The 20,599-nt window shown below is 36.4% G+C and overlaps 1 protein-coding gene across 2 annotated transcripts; it reads left to right on the top strand.

Annotated features, from left to right (window-relative positions):
- The first annotated feature begins 705 nt into the window (after positions 1 to 705).
- On the top strand, positions 706 to 17,258 carry LOC102618865 (protein CHROMATIN REMODELING 4). 2 transcript variants are annotated; one of them, XM_052435580.1, is made up of 11 exons: positions 706 to 1,076; positions 2,596 to 2,940; positions 3,958 to 4,059; positions 4,184 to 4,966; positions 5,803 to 5,907; positions 6,581 to 9,361; positions 11,628 to 11,779; positions 12,656 to 12,770; positions 13,663 to 13,745; positions 14,144 to 14,804; positions 14,903 to 17,258. In XM_052435580.1, exons 2-11 carry the CDS (start codon positions 2,722 to 2,724, stop codon positions 16,970 to 16,972), a joined length of 7,071 nt encoding a protein of 2,356 aa, XP_052291540.1. In that variant the 5' UTR covers positions 706 to 1,076; positions 2,596 to 2,721; the 3' UTR covers positions 16,973 to 17,258. The 2 variants fall into 2 exon arrangements, with proteins under 2 accessions (XP_052291540.1, XP_006468520.2); XM_006468457.4 differs by lacking the exon at positions 706 to 1,076 and adding an exon at positions 1,091 to 1,369.
- The last annotated feature ends 3,341 nt before the right edge of the window (positions 17,259 to 20,599 follow it).

Below are 20,599 nucleotides of genomic sequence, written 5' to 3'. Positions count from 1 at the left end.
CTAATTTTATGATTTAACTATTATTTTTAACCTCCTATATTTTCCATAAACTTCTAGAATAGAAACGATAATATAAATTATATATCAATACGATAATGTCTAAATCAAACCAAAGCAGAAAGAAAAAAAAAAAGGAGACTATAGTGGCAATTGTGATATGCAATTCATTTTTTATGAATCAAACTATAATTTTTTTTATCTACACGCTGTTGGAGTTATCTTCGTCAATTGAACATTAAAAGAATCCAAATGCATAGTTAATCTAAAATTTTAAACTCTCGCATTATAGGGTTCATCTTCGTCGATCAAATTTTAAGAAAAACATAACATAGAGTCAATTGTGACAGTCATTGTGATAATTACGACACGTTAGTTCACTAATACAAGCGTATAGATAAAAATGTTAACAATTTCTTAACACATAAGATGACATTCATTAATTAGTGCCGTGATTCAAATTTTTTAAGCGTATCCTCTTTTAAAAACAAACACAGTGCATGTGCAGGAATGGAATTTGTTATAATAAAGAACACACTAGTCTTCAAGGTAGATTCTCACCGCTAATTATAGAAAGCTAAATCTACCGTCCACGTTTTCAATTATTAAAGAAATCTAGCAATTTTTTATCAGTTCGTGTGAAAAGAAGAAATCAATTCGTGTTCTTGATGGTGACAAATCCAAAAGCTGAATGAAGGAGTTCATTTTCGCCACAGTAACTAGTTTTTAGCAGCAGTGACTTTGATAATTAAAATACTAATTATATATTATAATCCAACGCTTTGAACTAAACCGACAGGAGGAAAAAGGAAAAGTGAAAATCAAAGGCTGCAAAAAACGCAGAAAGCAAAATGATGTTGAAGAGCAAAGAAAGCAAAGCAATAAGAAAAGGAAGTATCTTCCGTTCATGCATTGCTCTCAATGTTGGAGCAGTTCAAGAACAACAAGAGCTTAAAAATAATTATAGAGGAAACCCGGAGGGGTGGAAGAGCCACGTGGCAAGATCTCAATGGTTAGGTAGATGTTGAAGAGGGGAACTGCCATGTCAGAGCGTCCTATGACCCCGGCGAATCCGTATCGTATGCTCTCTCTCTATCTCGCTCTACAAATCAACACTTTCTCTCTCTATAAATAACGCACTTATATATGTTGTCAATTTCTGTCTCTTATATTCATTATTTTTTGTGTTATTTTTTATTATTTGTTTATTTTCTCTCTCTCTGTCCGTCTCTCGCTTTCTCGTATCTGTCATTTCTCCTTAGCTGCCTTCCATGCCCTAATCCCCTATCTCTCTCTCTTCACTCCGCTTTGTCAATCCTAGATTTTATTGTTGCCCTTGGGTGTTTTGATCCACAGGCAGAAGGGAAGATTGGTGAGCTTCTTAATTTTTCTGGGTAGTGTTTATTTATTTTGTTTAATGCTCATTGTTGTGGTGGGTTCTTATATGGGTATGTTCAATTTTGAGCTGATTTTGTTGTGCTTTGGTGGTATTGAAATGTTGTTTGCTGTTTGATTATTGAAATTGTTGTGGTCTAGGTCCTGATTACTGTTAAGTCTTGGTGTGTTTAGAGAATTTGTTTGATTGGGGTTTTGCATGTTTAAGTGGGTAGTCTAATGGAGCTCTAGGTTCAGTTTGAGTTTCAAATGTGTATGTTTGGTTCAGTATTTGGTGCTTGATTGTGCAATTTGGAGGTTTTGTGGTATACCCTTGGACATTTGATAATCAGCAACTTGATTTAACAACATAGTTTGAGGACACTTAATCTGAGCAGTGTATCTGTTAGTCCACTCATTGGCTTTTGGTCTGTGTGTAAAATGTATTTGTATTGTTATTCTATGATGATGATTTGAGTTGGGTACATAGAGATGTTTTAAGTAATGTTTGCCGGGTAGTTCCAAATTTTTTATCTGGCTTAGAATCTGTTTTTCTTTTGTATGTTTCATTCATAATAATACAAATTTGTAGCATTTTCAATTTTTGGGATTTTATACCATAGTCTTTGCTACTGTGATGCGTCACTAAAATGGAATAATGTGGTGGATTTTCTATTTGTTGATTTTTTTTTTCAATTTCACATTTATAGTCATTCTATTTGGAACGTGAAGAAGAGTATTGATGGAGATTCTAATTAATGGGCAAGATGCTTCTTGAAGTTTTAAGTGTAATCTAATATTGAAGTTTTAATCCTTCTCATGGTTTTTGCATGAACGAGTAATTGATTTCCGTTTATTGACTATCTTTCTGTTGTTCACCTTGATGATCTTTATTATTTTATTTTATTTTTTTTTAATATGATCTTTTGTGGCATCAATTTGAATAAGACTGTTTGTTGTACTTGCATATAAATTTGAATTCAGATGTCTTCTAATCTGTCAATTGTTCTCATTTGCCAAATGTGTGTAATGACTTCTGCATTCTCTTTGGTTGACAATTTTGAATTTGATACTATATCTGTATGTTGCCAATCAGTTGCTTTTTGCCCTCAACGGTTCAATTATAGGTGGTATGACAGCAGGCTCACCACAGTGATAACTCCTGTTTCATTTCCAGTCTGGATGTTTGCTTTCCTATCTAATGTCTTTACTATCGAATTGTAGGAATTGCTTCTTCAGAAATTTCAGAGTTGAGATTGCTATCAAGCTCTGATATCTCTGCTTCTTCATTGACTCGTGACATGGGCTTACTGCCACTGGTAGTGACAATGTAAGACTCAGCACTGAAAGATGAAGGATAACAGTTCATCAACTAGTACAATGATTAATAGAAACTGGGTCTTGAAGCGAAAAAGAAGAAAGTTGCCTTGTGGACCTGGTCTATCCAATGGTAAAGAAGAGAACTTAGTGACCTCAGAATCTCCAAGGAATACACCTTCAGCTAAACGCAGGCTAAAGAATGAAATAAATGCTGATCGATCTTCAACCAAGAAGAAAGGAAATGATGGGGTCAGTAATCTTTCGTTATCTTTTGCAATTGATTTTATTTTTGCTGTTATCCCTTTTTTTCCCCTGTTATCACGCAAATTTTTTCTATTTTAATAAAATTTCCCAACAGGACAGTGTCTAAGCAATTGTGCACAAGATACTGAATTATTTGATCCTGGAGTTAGTTTTAATTTAGTCGCTCATATATTGCGCTTTGCACTAGTAATAAAGTTTGACTTGTGAATTTGTGGTTCTTCAGATTTCGTACATACATTTACAACACCTCATTGCAGATTTTCGTTACAAAATCATTCTTGTTAGCTCTCTTTTGCAGTCATCTAAGAAATGACAACTAGTCTACCAAGTCATAAATTACTTTTACCAACTTTGAAGAATGAAGTAGATTGATTAATAAACATATATCTACCTAAGACAATTAAGTTGTAGTGTGGGATGGCAAAATGTATTGCTAATCTTTTGTTGTGCTCGATAGTCAGTAGACAATGGTAATAGGTGTTTGGATTAGTTTAAGGATTTAAAGTATGACAAGTATTTGAGTGGTTGTATCGGCTTCTGTAAACAGAGAACCATGTTAAGCTTAGCTACTTGACCATAATAACATATGGTCTTAGTAACTTATTTTTGAAATATTGAAGATATGCTAAAGTATATGAAAACATGTTATTAAGATCATGTTTAGTAGCAAGCTCTTAGTATTGACTCAATATAAATGGATAAGTTGGGTTAAAACCTCTTTAGTTTCCTGTGAATAATGCATTTCAAGCAATAAATTTTGTTGTAAAGCTTAATTTGCAGATTCCAGAATCCATATTTACATGAACTGGGTGTTTTGCTATCTTCTTTGTATAAACTTACCTGTAACATTGAGGAAAAGGTTGGTCTAGCAGTTAGGAAAAATATAAATATAGTTCTCTCTCTGCATATGCTATTTCCCATTTATGAGTCTACTCAAATATTGACAGTTGATATTGATTAACTACTCTGACATTTAGTCTATGAAAATTTTCTATCTTCCAGTATTACTATGAATGTGTGATCTGTGATCTTGGCGGTAACCTGTTATGTTGCGATAGCTGTCCCAGAACCTATCATCTTCAGTGCCTTGATCCACCTCTTAAGGTATGCTTAGTTATCTACCATATGCTTGGCAGCAATCATAAATACTTTTTTTAGATATGTCAACTAGCAATAAAGCTTGTCGTTCTCGCTTTAATTTCTTTTTGGTGTTATATATTTTTTGAAGCGAATTCCGAATGGAAAATGGCAATGCCCGAAGTGCACACAGAAAAATGACCAGCTCAAGCCCATCAGCAATCTGGATTCCATCTCAAAGCGAGCAAGATCAAAAATAATCACCATAAAATCTCAAAGTGGGGTGAAGTCATCTGGTGCTGATAAAGTATCCCAGATCTTCGGAAACTCCATTCTTGCCAGAAAAAGGTCCAATAAGGGAAAATCTGTTTTGGCTCTCGGAGTGAAATCCCTTGAGAAGAGTTTGGATTCCTCTCAAGTAGATGTATCTTGTAGCACCAAGCCTGAGAATACGTCCGCTGGTGTTCCTGTAGAGGGTAGTTCATCTTGTCCGAATGATGATGACGAGAAGCAACTCAATGCTTCTCCAACAGACTCACTTGCAGACACAAAGTTCCATCCTGCTGAGGAAGTTCTCCCTCATTCTCAGGTCACAAAGTCAGAGCAAAATGATGAAGTTCCTGTGGAGAAGCATGAAAAGTCTTCTACAAATGGATCTTCAGGAATTAAATTTGTTCTTGCAATTGGAGCCTCTGAGAGAGATAGAAAAAGAAAACCTGAGGTCAAGGATGAGGATAGCCAAAAGAAACTTAGGGTTGATAAGAGAAAACGATCTGCTAGTGCTTCTAAAAAACGTAGGTCTAAAATTGGTACTCTAAGTCCAGGAACTAGCAAGCTGCACGAGAAACAGAGAACCAATAATGATGAAGTTTCTGCATCTTTGTGTGAGGTGGATGTTGGGACAAAGGGTTTAGATGCCCAAAGAAAAGACGAGGTATCTATCTAAATTTGGATTGTTATGATTTTCAGTTTGGTTATCTAGAACATTTCTCTTAAAAGACTGAAACAGTTTAGATAAAAAAATTGTGGTTAGTGTGGTGCCTGGTAATGCTGTTATGCTTCACCATGTTATCACTTTTTGACAGTTCTGTTATTACATCGCATTAACTTTTTTCGTTATTGTATGGGATTGAATATTTGAATGCGACATTGGAGAAAATCAAGCTTTTATCTTTGGGTCATTAAATTATGTTGCACTTCATATTTTTCATGCTTTCTGCAGCCTTTACCCCTTTAATCTAGTTTCCTTTAGATTATTTCATATGATCGTGCAAAATTAGAAATTTTTTAAAAGTTATTAATGCAAAATGATCAAATTTAATTAGAATGATGTCTTACATTGGATGATGTCCCTGGAAGTTTCTTGTTTATAATGCGAGAGAAGTCTTGTTTCATGTGAAATTTGACACTAACAGAGTCAACTTTATTGAACTTTTGTATCAGTAAATGTTTTATGGATTAGTTTAATTTGCTTGTTCTGTTCTTTGTTCCGATTTTTTATTTTGCTTACATATCAAGTGTTGTTTTTATCTTGGTCATTTGATCATGGCCTATAGGGAAAACTTATGATGATTAGTCAGTTTAGCTCAATGGATGTATATATCTGTGCCTGAATTTTTATACATTGCCATTATAATCTTCACATTAGCATTAATTTTCTGCTGTTTTGGTATAATCCTTGTAGTTGTTATGAATGCTATTATAGTGCAAGTTTTTGTTGTTTTTGCATGATGATTTTATTATTATCACAATTTTTTTTTTAATCATAAGCTCGCTGAAGAAACGACTGATCCGTTAGACAAGTCAGATAAAGCAGGAGTTCATGTGAATGAAATACCATTGTGCAAAGATATAGTTCCCTTTGAACTTCAGCAGGTAATTTAAAACTGCTTATGCCACTCTTATGGAAGTTGACAATTCACTAATTTCTTGAGTTATTGGAATGACATTGTTATTTTTAGGAATTTAAAAATATAAGAGGCTTTTAGTACAATCCCTATGTTTTTATGATTTACACTAATGGAAAGAAAGGAAAAGGAGAAAGTAATCTCTTAAAATCTCATTAGCTTTCTGGTTAAAGGTGGTGGAATATAAATGGAAAGGACAATTGCTTAAAAAGTAATTTTTGGTCATTAATATAAATATAAAGTGTTGAAAATTTCCTTTAGTTTTATCTGACATCGATATGGTATAATGGTGGAATATTTTGTGATAACTACAAAAGCAAATATATTAATGCTGGAAAATTAGGAACCTGTTTATTTTACTTTCTTCCACATTGGCTAGCCAAATATATATTTTTTTGGTAAACACAAAAGCAAGTATATTAATACTGGAATATTAAGAACCTGTTTATTTTACTGTCTTTCACATTGGCTAGCCTAATACTGATTCCTTCTACGTATTCATCATGAAAAGTTGGCTGCCTTGTCCCTTTATTTTCCTTTGGCTTTTCAATAGTCAAGACATACCCTTTCCATTTTCATTTTAACTAGAACTATCAATCATAGTTTGAGAATTTTGTTTTACATATAAATTTAAATAACAGGTAGATCGGGTTCTAGGCTGTCGAGTTAAAGGTGATGATACAAGCTCTTCTTGCCACATATCTGCGACGGCTACAGATGACCGGCATTCTGATGATTTCTTAGTGTCAGAGAATCATAACAAAATTTTGGAGGAAAATTTGGCCTGTGATACTGATTTAGATGCTGAAGTAACCGAAAATCTTGCTGAGCTTTCGCCTAATGTCATCAGAAGTTCTGATGAGGAATGCATGAAGAATGACATCGGAGTGGACAGAATACAAGTGTACAGAAGATCTGTGACTAAAGAATGCAAAGTGACTAAAGAATGCAAAGGAGAAAATGCAATCGATTTACTGAGAGAAGACGACAAAGATTCAGATCCTGCAGCTGTAAATGGTAAAGTTCAAGATGAATCTGCAGTAAGTACAGAAGATTTAGGGGAAAGAAATGATAAGATGGTGGTTGAAGATGCTGATGTTAGTTTGAGAGATAATGAAGGTCTTACAGTGTCTGAAATACACATCACTTGTGAATCCACAGACAAAGATGTGGATGTAGGAAAGAAAACAAGTGGCAGTGTTGCGAAGAGAGTCCAGGAGCCTGCAGTGACTGAATCTGCACAGGTAAAAGGGAAAGCAGTGTCTTATGAATTTTTAGTTAAGTGGGTGGGGAAGTCTAATATTCACAATAGTTGGATTCCAGAATCCCAACTTAAAGTTTTGGCTAAGAGGAAACTTGAAAATTACAAGGCAAAGTATGGAACAACTGTGATTAATATCTGTGATGAAAGATGGAAGCAGCCACAGCGGGTAATTTCTCTCCGCTCATCCAAAGATGGAACACGTGAAGCTTTTGTAAAATGGACTGGTCTTCCTTATGATGAATGCACTTGGGAAAAATTAGATGAACCTGCTCTTGAAAAATACTCCCATCTGACTGATTTGTTTGTTCAGTTTGAACGCCAAACATTGAAAAAAGATGCTTCTGAAGATGAGTTACCAAGGGGGAAGGGTGATTGTCAGCAAAGTGAGATTGTTGCTCTCACAGAGCAGCCTGAGGAACTGAAAGGAGGTGCATTGTTTCCCCATCAGCTTGAAGCTCTGAATTGGTTGCGTAAATGCTGGCACAAATCCAAAAACGTGATCCTTGCTGATGAGATGGGTCTTGGAAAGACTGTGTCTGCTTGTGCTTTTATTTCTTCATTATATTGTGAATTCAAAGCTAAACTCCCTTGTTTAGTCTTGGTTCCACTTTCTACGATGCCTAACTGGCTTGCTGAGTTTGCATTATGGGCTCCCAACTTAAATGTTGTAGAATATCATGGATGTGCAAAAGCAAGAGCCATAATTCGCCAATATGAATGGCATGCTAGTGATCCTGATAATCTGAATAAAAAAACTTCTTCCTATAAATTTAATGTTCTGTTAACTACTTATGAAATGATTCTTGCTGATTCCTCCCATCTGCGTGGAGTTCCCTGGGAAGTTCTTGTGGTTGATGAGGGTCATCGTTTGAAGAATTCAGGAAGTAAGCTGTTCAGCTTGCTCAATTCATTCTCTTTCCAACACCGTGTTCTCCTGACCGGAACCCCTCTTCAGAACAATATTGGCGAGATGTATAACTTGCTTAATTTCTTGCAGCCAGCTTCATTTCCTTCGTTATCTTCATTTGAGGAGAAATTTAATGATCTCACAACTACGCAGAAAGTGGAAGAATTGAAGAAACTTGTTGCCCCGCACATGCTTCGAAGGCTTAAAAAGGATGCCATGCAAAATATTCCCCCTAAGACTGAACGGATGGTTCCTGTTGAGTTGTCATCCATCCAAGCTGAATACTACCGGGCAATGCTGACTAAGAACTATCAGATATTACGTAATATTGGAAAAGGGGTGGCACAGCAGTCAATGCTTAACATTGTGATGCAGTTAAGAAAGGTTTGCAATCATCCTTATCTCATTCCAGGTACTGAGCCTGATTCTGGGTCGGTAGAATTTCTTCATGAAATGCGGATAAAAGCTTCAGCCAAGTTGACTTTGTTGCATTCTATGCTCAAGGTGTTATATAAGGAAGGTCATAGAGTTCTTATTTTTTCACAGATGACCAAGCTTCTTGATATTCTTGAGGATTATTTGAATATTGAATTTGGACCTAAAACCTATGAAAGAGTGGACGGCTCTGTTTCAGTGGGTGATCGTCAGGCGGCAATAACTCGTTTTAACCAAGATAAAAGTCGGTTTGTCTTCTTGTTATCAACACGATCTTGTGGCCTGGGGATCAACTTGGCAACAGCTGACACAGTCATTATTTATGATTCTGATTTTAATCCGCATGCTGATATTCAAGCCATGAATCGGGCACATCGAATTGGACAATCAAAAAGACTTTTAGTATATAGGCTTGTTGTCCGTGCCAGTGTTGAGGAGCGCATCTTGCAGCTTGCAAAAAAGAAATTAATGCTCGATCAGCTTTTTGTCAATAAATCTGGATCTCAAAAGGAAGTGGAAGATATTCTACGATGGGGAACAGAAGAGCTTTTCAATGATTCTCCTGGTATTAATGGTAAGGATATGGGTGAAAACAATACCAGCATAGAGGAGGCTGTAAGAGATCTGGAACAAAAACACAGGAAGCGGGGTGGTGGTCTGGGGGACGTGTACCAGGATAAATGTACAGAAGGCAGCACCAAGATTGTGTGGGATGAAAATGCAATTGCAAGATTGCTTGACCGCTCAAACCTTCAGTCTGGTTCAACTGATCTTGCTGAAGGGGATTTGGAGAATGATATGCTTGGCTCAGTTAAGGTGAGGTATTATGCTTCGATTAACATTCAGTCACTTGATGGTACACTTTGTGTGTTCCTTCCTAGTTTTCTGTTTCTTTGTGGACACGTGGTCCACAGTTGTATTTACTTTTATTTTTCATTTATAATACAATTTTCTTATTTTCTATTAGAAAAATAGTCTCTTTATATAGTAAATCTTCATCACTGCTGCATTTGAATTGTAAATGTATCTTACTGTTGCAAGTATGCAGAGATTGCAAAACCTGTGATGTGATGCATTAGGAGACTTTATTATAGCTGTTAGATCATTGCATCACAACCTGCACTAGAAGCATCTACATTAGAGGAACCTTTAAAGCTTAAGCTACATAAGTAAAGGTTGTGCTTATCATGATTTGAGAAGTAAGCCCACCGGTAGATGTTAGAAGACTGCTTTTATGTCAACTGCTTGTCGGTTTCTATATCATAGTGGATAAAATGATATGTGTACTTAACAACGACATCTTTACATGGAATAATGCATCTTGTGGACATGTGTTAGGATTACCATATGATGGATACTCATATGGAAATCATTTTGCAGATAACAGGGGATGTTCAATTGAAAATAGAATTAGTGTGGTATATCTTTTCTCTTTTATTATCCTTTTTCTAGGGTAGCTGAAACTTTTATTTGGGAGTCTATTTTAACAACCATATTAGTCAGGTGCACAAGCTTCTAATCATGTGGGCGGTGAGGGGAGAAATGAAATATTTGTTAAGAGTATGCCTATTGGCTTCACCACTGTTCCTCTCATATCTTCGCTATCTATGCATTTTTTCTTGTCTACCTCTAAACCATCATTTTTCCTTCAGTACTGCCCCAGACCAAAAGATTATGTTTCAATCTCCTCACTTTAGCCCTCAAATACTTAGTCAAATCATTATGCATCCAAAACTTGAAAAAAAAAAGGGACGTAGTAACTCTTGGGAGAAATCCAAGATCAAGATCCATTCTTGTCCTAAAACGAGAAAATGTTGGTGTGATTAACAACAAGATAAGCTTAACAGAAAAGAGGATAATAAAACATTAATGTACTTTTAGTCATTTCTGCAGCCATAGTAATAATATTTGTAATTTTTCCTTATATTTTTCAATACTTTAAATACCATCATTAATACTAATGCGATCCGACTACTATGTGAAATCGTGGATGCTATATTGTAGAATAGGAAATCTAAAACTATGCAGCTCAACTATTTAAGATTGGTTAAATGTTTTGGTTTTTCCTTTTCCATTAGAAAGAAAGAGAAATTAATCAGCCCCCAATATGTTGCGCAGTTATTACACCATGATAGAAGGTAGCAATGCCGCTTGTGTATTGGATATATCAAATATGGAAATAAAAGATTGCTTCTGCCAGGAACTCTTTAGTGTAAAACTCTGAACTGCGGATCACGGGACTACTCAATGACTTGTTTTTCATACATTTGTGAACAGAGTTACTCAATCTGAATCTTTCTCTCTATCCACTACCAGAAAAATTGGAAAGCAAATAAGCCTAGAAATTTAAGGGGCACAATGGGAGAATCCAGTGATCACGGAACATGAGCATGGTACATTTATAGAATGGGCTTTGACCAAGCTACTTGAGCACATGCTTTTTTCATCACTCTAATTCGACTTGGAGAGATTGTTGTTCGAGTGGGAACGATAATTTCTAGTGTTCATAGATGTGTCTTATTTTACCTTTGGAGTTAGGCTCTACCAGAACTTCTTCTGGAGCTCTTCTGGAATGAGGTTCAGTCTCACCCTTTTATGTCCACCTCACTACTTTCTTATCAAATTTCTGATGCAAGTCAGTAATCCTTTTTCCTGACCACAAAAAGTGGCAAAAACATCTGCTAAACCATTGGCCACTCCTTACACCATCGCATATGAGGACTCCTATATTGAAAATGATAGCTCTTTAAGTTATTATAGTTCTGTATATCGAATCAGCGCTAGTCACTCAAACTTCCTTCACCTAATTTATAACCGATCGCTGCAAGCTTGCTTCAATTGATTCTATCTCATGTTTAATGTCTTTAGTTGGCTCCAAGACTGCGTAGTTTATTGGTCTCCATGGTCATGGTACTTGTTAATGGTCCTTGGATTTAGTCAATTTTCTTGACCCTCTTTGTTTTAATTTGTTGATTGTGGCCACTGGCCAGGCTGTTTGGATATGTTATTGGTTGAAAAATTTGTACAAAATGTTTTAGAATAGACATTTATAATTGAAGTTTCACTATTTTTCCATAAGCAGGCAACAGAATGGAATGAAGAAACAACGGAGGATCAAGCTGAATCACCTGTGGCTGCTGTTGATGATGCTAGTGCAGAAAATTCCGAAAGGAAGGAGGAAAATGCTGTAACTGGTATTGAAGAAAATGAGTGGGACAGACTTTTACGTGTGAGGTTAGGAGCTCTTCTTGTGCTTGCTCCTATCATAATATCTCTGCATTTTATGTGTACTGTTACTGTTGGCTGAGATGTGATGATATTGCCTTTCAATTTTTCTAAGTTGTTTAATAGACTAATGAAAAATACATTTGATAGAGAAGGTACCCTTGCCACATCCAAGGGAACTTCAAATTAATATTTTCTTACCTTTGCCTAAGATTCAGTTGCGTAAAGACACTTGACGTTTTTATTGCAACCTATCAATCCCGTAAAACAACCAAACACACCCTGCCAATCCCGTAAAACAGCCAAACATAATATACTTGGACTTTGTGATGTTGTGTTGTCTATACTGAGTTTTGTGTACGAATTCGACTTTGAATTCCTCTTTCGCGGAAGGAGGTAAATAGAAAGAATTGAATTGCACTAATGATATAAATTAGAATAAAACAAAGAAAAAGGATAGAATTTTACGTGTAAGTCTATATTGAGCGGAATGGATTAAATCTTGCTATGCCACTAGATTAGTATACGCGCTCTTAACATATCGTTAAATTGACAGGGTGTTAAAAGTAATTACTCAAAAATTGAATAGTAGTTGTTGGCAACAAAGATGTTCGATGTCAATGTCATGTAGCATTAGGAAGGTGGTAAATGATTATAATTCACATTATGAATGAAAATTTTATAAAAGTAAATAGGATGAAAGATGGGTGCCATTTTTGGCATGAGAATAAAAATTTCAATTCATAAAAGATTTTCTTTTTATGGTTCAAATATTAATTCAAACATTTCTTCACTAGCCTTGGAAAACTGAAACTAGCCAGACGTGAATTGAGTTTTGGGGTGCTTTTTCCTAAAAAGTCTTATATGCTTCTCTGGGTATCCTAGGTGGGAGAAATATCAGAGCGAGGAGGAAGCAGCACTTGGCCGTGGGAAGCGCTTGAGAAAAGCTGTTTCTTACAGGGAAGCATATACTCCGCACCCTAGTGAGACATTGAGTGAGGTATTGTTATTACACAGGATAATTGTTTTGTTGTTTCCAAAGTTAATAAATGTATTTTATATAGCCGATCACTATGTGAATAGAATGGTTGTTTTCAAAGTTCTGCAGATTGGTCTTTTTCTTATTGTTTTCAACTTTAAAGAATATTAATGCTAACTTGATTTTCAGCTGATTTATCTTATCTTGTTACTTTCTGGTGGGATGAACTACCATTACTGGGATAAATATAAGAAACCAGACGTATTTTTTCTGTTTTTTCTCCTCTGTTAGTTGTTTCAGGTTGGCTAATTCTTTTCTCTATTCACACTACATGAACACATAATGCAAATGATAGATCAATTGGAAAAGGTCAACCTTCAATGATTTGTTCCTCCAATTTGAGTGAGCTTGTGTAATTAAAGCTATCAATAGGCGTCTAAAGAATCGGCTAATGACACAATTTATATATATTTTCAAGCAGAAATCCTCCTGAGTCCTGAGAGTCTCTTGTTTGGGCAGTTTACATAGATGGCGCTCTGCCTTTTTTTTTTTTTAAACCCATAAACATGCTTAGTTCAGTTAAAATTCTGATGTGCCAGATTATTCACACTTTCTCCCATTTCTTCCCCACTTCACATTTGATTTCTATTCTCTTATTTTTGGTTTCTGTTCTCTGTTGATGCCTTCAGCAAAACTGAAACCTCTCTTATGAATTGGTAAAAAATTATGTCTGCCTCACATAAGCATGACTACCTTTTACTTTACCATGTAACCTGGAACTTTTGAATGGTTTTCTGTTTTATATTTTCCTTTCTAATTTTCTGAAATATATGCTCGTATTAGCTATACCGCCTGTTATGTTAATTAATACAAACTTCTACTGCTTATTCATATTATTAATATGTTTAAGCAGAGTGGTGGTGAAGAGGAACGAGAGCGGGAACCAGAGCCAGAACGGGAGTATACAGCAGCTGGAAGGGCTTTAAAGGCAAAGTTGTAAGTTCAAGTATTTTACTGAGATTAGAATGCCAAGTGATTCCAAGATTCTTTGATTGCTTACTTCTCACATTACTTCTGATGTGATATTAAATTACAGAAATTAAATACATAGAATGATAAGATTCTTGAATGTCCTTTGAGACTACACTATTGCTTGTTAGCAAAAGAATTGAAACTCGTGGTCTCATATCTGACTGTTAAGAGTAGTTTGGGAAGTCTAACAGTAGTGAGAAATTGCCGATGTTAAAATTTTTGGATATCCATCCACTCTCCTTATATTTTAGTTATATACAAGAAGAAATTGGGGCACTACTGGACTAGAGAGAAAATAGTTTGGAGACTAATGATTCAACACCAAAAGCACTGTTATTTAATTTGAAATTGTTATTCAACAGTGCCAAGCTCCGTGCTAGACAAAAAGAACGGCTTGCTAGGAGGAATGCAGTTGAAGAATCTCGTCCTGGTGAGGTAATACCTGAGCCCGAGTCTCACCCTCAGTGTCCTGGTAATGACAAAGGTGGGGATCAAGTTACTGAAGTAGTTCAAGATGTCAGAGACAAGTCTCCAGTGATTGACTTGGAGGATAACAAGGTTACTCAGCCATCAGATCCACCAAAGAGCAAGGGTGACTCAGCTTTAAGGTTGGGCAGGCCCTCAAAGCATAAAATGAGCAGTCATTCAGATCTTGCCATCAATCCTCTTGGCCACTCCTCTTCTGATGTTCTCTTTCCAAGTCACCATTACCAGGGCACAAGCCATACAAGTTCCCTGCCTGCCAACAATTTGTTACCAGTTCTGGGACTATGCGCTCCCAATGCCAAGCAATTAGAGTCTTCACAGAAAAACCTTTCAAAATCAAATAGCAGACAAAGCAGGTCAGCAGCTAGACCAGAGTTTCCATTCAGTCTGGCTCCTTGTGCTGGAACTTCAGTTGAGGCAGATTTAAAAGGTCAGGAGAGTGACCGAGACAAACAAAAGTTGCAAGATGCGTCAGCTGAATTTTCTCAACATTGCCTTAGAAGTGACATGCCAGATAATCGGCTCCCATTTAATCCAGTACTCTCTCTTGACCCCTACTCCCATGATATTCACGTAAATATCCTCAATTCTTACCGTGCTTTTGTCTCAATGGTTGCATTGTTTATCTTTTGCAGTATCCTCTATCTGCCTCACAAGGAAAAGTTTCTGACCATTTAGAAACTTCTGCTGCTGCTTTCAACGATTTTCAGGAAAAGTTGATGCTGCCCAATTTACCTTTTGATGATAAGTTACTGCCCAGATTCCCCCTTCCTGCTATGAGCACGGCTATTCCACATCGTGATTTATTGCATAGCTTTTCTCTGGGGAGCAGGCTTGAAGCTGTAAATAATGACTCTATGAAAGACCTTCCAGCAATGCCTCTGCTGCCAAATTTAAAATTCCCCCAACAAGATGCACCCAGATATAATCAGCTAGAGAGGGAAATTCCTCCCACATTGGGTTTGGGTCAGATGCCATCCCCATTTTCTTCATTTCCTGAAAATCATCGGAGGGTGCTTGAAAATATAATGATGAGAACTGGGCCTGGATCTAACAACTTGTATAAAAAGAAATTTAAAGCAGATGGCTGGTCTGAAGATGAACTGGATTCTCTGTGGATTGGTGTTCGCAGACATGGAAGGGGGAATTGGGGTGCCATGCTTAGAGACCCCAGGTTGAAATTCTCTAAGTACAAAACCTCAGAAGATTTGGCAGTTAGGTGGGAGGAGGAACAGCTTAAGATCTTGGAAGGTTCAGTTTATCCAATGCCCAAATCATCCAAGCCAACAAAATCTAATAAATCTCCCTTGTTTCCAAGTATTCCTGATGGAATGATGACACGGGCACTGCAAGGAAGTAAATTTGTTGCGCCCCCAAAATTTCAAAGCCACTTAACCGACATTAAATTAGGTTTTCCGGATCTCACTTCTGGCCTGCCAAATTTTGAACCACCAGATCAATTTGGTTTGCAGAAAGAACAATTTCCACCTATTCCAACTTGGAATCCCGAAAAGTTTCGGGCAAGTTTTGCTGGAGATTCAGGTGCTGGACCCTCGGGTAGGTCTGGGACTTCTTCAACTGTACCCACGGAGAAGCCATTTCTGCTCAATTCTTTAGGAGCAAGTAATTTGGGTTCACTGGGTCTCAGTTCTAATAGTTTTGATTTACAAAGAAGGGAGGATGAAGAAAATGCTATTAAATATGGAAAGTTGCCTAGTCTTCTGGATAGATCACTGCATATGTTGCGCGAGTCCTACAATAATGTCAGAAGTGGTGAATCCACCAGTTCAGGGGTCCTGCCCGAACCATTTAAAGGGTATAATCTTTCGCATTCAAAGGGGAAAGAAGTTGTTGGGAGTGGTTCTTCAAAGAACAAACTACCCCATTGGCTTCGTGAAGCTGTAGATGCTCCTGCTAAGCCGCCCGATCCTGAATTGCCACCTACAGTTTCAGCAATTGCTCAATCAGTTCGCTTACTATATGGTGAGGACAAGCCAAGTATTCCTCCATTTGAGATACCAGCACCTCCTCCTCCCCAACCTAAGGATCCAAGACGCAGTCTAAAGAAGAAGAAGAAACGGAAGTCACATATGCCTCAGTGGATGCCATCCAACATTGCTGGAAGCAGCCAGAATTTTCAAAGTGACCTCCCTGGTAACATTGCTGCTTCAAGTCCTATTCCTTTGGCCCCACCATTTCAAATGCTTCCGCAAGCAGGTAGTGGAACTTCAGGGCTGCCGTCCATTGAATCCGACCTGAACTTGCGTCCTCTGAATTTAAATATGATGAACCCTCCATCTTCATCTTCATCAGCATACCTAGTTCCTCCAAATATAACAAGTGGAGGATTGTCCCCCTCTCCTGAAGTGCTTCAATTGGTAGCATCTTGTGTTGCTCCAGGCCCACATTTGTCATCAACTTCAGGCATGAAGGGTTCAAGCTTCCTTGAGAGCAAGCTCCCATTGCCAAAATCTTTGGACCAAGTTGAAGTTACTGACACCCAAGGTTCTACATGTAAATTGGAAGCTGAACGTAGCTCACATCGTAATGATGAACAGCTTCTGAAAGAGCAACAGGCACAGCCAGATAGTGGCGATTCCAGCAAAACTCAATCCGATCCATCTCCAACTGAACAGCCTGATGTAGAGGAAATGTCCTCTGAGGGAACTCTGTCGGATCATCCTGTGAGTGACAATGAACCTTAGCCATGGTACAGAGTGAAAATTTTAACTTAAGCAATTCTTTTGTTACTGGAGTTGGCAGGCCTTCCGATGATGTGCTCAAATTTTTGTAGGCATGATGCAGTGAGTGATGAATTAGCATAAATAGGATTATTTAGGACATCTTGTGTAAAGTTTCTGTAACAGAAAATGAAATATAGTGTCTGCCTGGCTGATAATTGCTTCTGTCAACTCGTCGCCTCCAACTTGAGACTTTTATCCTGCTTCAAATGCAAAAATTAGATTGACCGCACAGGTTCATATCATTAAATGTGAGTACAGGATTGTGAGATGATGATATTTGCAGGCCAACTTATTACATGATATTTCACTTATCCCATGTGGCTTGATAGAGAAGCCAATTCTTGGTGCCAAAAGCAATTACATTGTGACATGTAGATGTGTTTATGGGAGTGTAAATCAGTGCTATATTCGGATTTTTTGTTATTAATATGGTGTCCGTCTTTATTGAGAGGCAAGTTTTGCATCTGATACATATAAGTTTTATCTGAGCATAATTTAAGCTGGTTACTAGTAATGGAAATTAAAAAAAAAAAGAGAGAGAGAGAGAGAGAATGTAAAAGAAATAGATTGAGCATAATTTAATATCTTACTAACGTTCGGTTGGTAAAGATTTTACGAATTCAAGAGAGCTTAAATTAAGAAATAAACATCTTGAAAAGAAAAAAGAAAAAGAAAATGATAAATGTGTGTGTTATCTTGAGTGGATGAGAGATGATGTCAGTCATTCGTCATTGAAATAATAAGTCTGTATTTTTTTTATAAAAAAAAATTGTGATTGGTTGTTATAAAAAAAAAATATATATATTTTTCTAAAATAAATAAGCCTAGATATGGACTATTACTGACTGTCGAGTAATAGAAATTCCGAAAGACTCGAGAAAGCTTGACAAAAAATCGACCATTTGTATTGGTGGTGCGAGGTGATTAGAGATTACATGAGATGGGATTTAAGTAATTAATATGATTAGAAATAGCTAAAGATGAAGATTGATCCACACTTCGTAAAATAATGGTCTCATTGACATTTGACTGAATAAGAAAGCTGAGGAATGAGGCCAAATTCTAAGTGAACTATGGCAATTATGTGATCACAAAACCTTAAACCGTTTATAATAAATTATATTTATTACACACACGGAATTTAAAAACCAATGATATAGTTTTCATATTCTCGAAATATATGCCCACCATTTGCTCCGGAAACTTGTCTGCGACAAATATTAATTATAGAAATATAGTTGCTGGGAAAAGGTAGCTCATCACAATCACAGCACATGGATGCCACCATTTCCGAAAAAACATACGTTTGGATCCTTGCATGCCCATGTTCAATGAACAGACAGAGTACATTCATTTCACTCAACAGAAATATAAGTCAGTTCTCAAATAATTAAAAATATGTGATGATTAAACACAGTTATTCGGCTTGATACACTTTAATCACATTTATTAAATGTAAGACACACTTATTATAGATGGCCTTAGTATAATATTTATTAAGATTCTAACATTTAATTTCACACCAACACAGCAGTTCATCTCTAACTATTACATCATGTTAAATATTAATAATTAATCTAATTATGTGGTGCATGCTGCTACAACAATTGAGAGTCAAATACCAGTGTTCTAGCTTTAGTGTTTTTTTATTTGTAAGTGGAATAATCCCCCTTAAGTTTCTCCAATGTAGAAAATAGAAACCAAAGGTCTGATATTTGCAAAGTGTTGTATTCACACTCTGTATATTTACAAAGAGGTTACAAGACTTTATTATATACTAGACTTTAGATTAAAAAAAAAAAAGTGTTGTTTTTTTTTTTTTTTGGTTTTGACCACGAGGTATTTTAGGGAGGGCCCCAACTATGGGAGGCACCTTTAAGCCCGTACCACAATCCAGACTAGAAGTTTCCGCTCGAACCGAGAGGCACATGTTCTCCCAACAAAGGCGACTTCCCTGCGACTCGAACTGGGGAGCAAACCCAGTCAAGCCATTTAAGGGGACTCCATTGCCAGTGGAGCCAACACTTTGTTGGTAAAAAAAAAAAAAATGTGTTGTTAATAAAGCATGATTGAAGTGTGATTCTCTGCATGAAGTGTGTATTAGCCATTGCTAGAATTGACAAACCGTTGCTTGATTTGGAAAAATTTTGATCATTTGCTGATTATATGTTTCCAATCCTAAGAATTAGCTATGAGTTCATGCATTTATTTTTTTTACGATTATAACAGGCACACAAGATAAGAATAAAAAAAAAAAAAAACCGATACTCTAAAAATAGTAAAGAATAAAGATAGATCAACATCTCAAATTTTTTCTTAATTATATTTTAAATGATGTCGCAAGTGATATACATAATGAATGATAATTTTTATAATTTTTAAGTTAATTAATTACATTATCTCACAACCCAATTAATAAACGCTACGTTATTTAGAATACAATTTTGGGACGTATAACACTACTCATATCATATGAAGAGTTACACTTTTATCGCATGGATCCGAAAACTTGTAATTTAGAACATAATATTTGAAATCTAATTCTGAAAATCTGTAATAGCAGTAAAGGTTATAAATAATATAGCGTTTATGGTTACAGATTTTAGATAATTGCATGTTCCAAAAGAAATTTGCTTCTACCAATCTCCCACTTGTATGATGGCAATTTGACAACCCTCTTTTTCTTTTTATTTTTATTTATTTATTCCCAAATACTAATGAAATTCATCTTCTTTAAATAAATTAATTCAACATTTCCCGGGAAATAAGGAAGTGAAAGAAGGCAAGAAGCCCCCTTGTCTATGTCAAAAGTATCATACATAGTTCTAGCTATAATAGCCAAAACATGAATTCAAAAGTACAATAAAGCTCATCGCCCCCATCACAAAAACAATTCTCACTTTGTTCTCAGTCAAATTATAACCTGAAAGACGACGACCCATGTCAGCTTGCTCAAAAATGTATACATAAATAAATCTTTAAAACAACAACCATTAAAAATAATAACTTAACCTAGTTTACAACCACCTTACATACAAAAAAAGAAAAAGAAAAAGGCGTAAGCTAAAGCTGATTTTATTATAGTGTATAATAATTAGCTAAATCTGATGAGAAGCAGTGGCAACAAGTCTGCTTGGAGAAGAAGAAGAAGTTGTCGTTGTTGTTGTTGTTGTTGGATTAGCAACAAATCTTGAAGAGAAAGCATAAAATTTGTAGTAATAATCTTCGTGATCATCAACCGTACTCCCACAGCCACTCGTATCAAAGTTGAGAGAGTAACTCATCGGATCATACCGGCATTGCAGTGAGCTTTGCCGGCTTGGAACCCCTCGTTTCTTCAGCTTTCTCATCAGCAGTTTTGAAAAACGTTTGCAGCTGAAACAAGCTGAAGAAGCCTCATTTCGTGGCACAGAACCGCCACCACTACTTCTTGAGGCGGCGGCGACCTTGGGGTTCTTTGGCAACCATAGAAGCCACATTTGCACCATCTTGATGTTCTTCTTCTTCTTCTTCTCTCTCAAAATTTTGAGTGAATGCGAATGTTGAGAGTGAAAATGACGAAGGGAATTGTGAATATTTATAGAGGAA

This window comes from Citrus sinensis, chromosome 2 (assembly GCF_022201045.2).
Source record: "Citrus sinensis cultivar Valencia sweet orange chromosome 2, DVS_A1.0, whole genome shotgun sequence".
NCBI classification, from domain to species: domain Eukaryota; kingdom Viridiplantae; phylum Streptophyta; class Magnoliopsida; order Sapindales; family Rutaceae; genus Citrus; species Citrus sinensis.
This window is presented reverse-complemented; position numbering and strand designations above follow the sequence as displayed.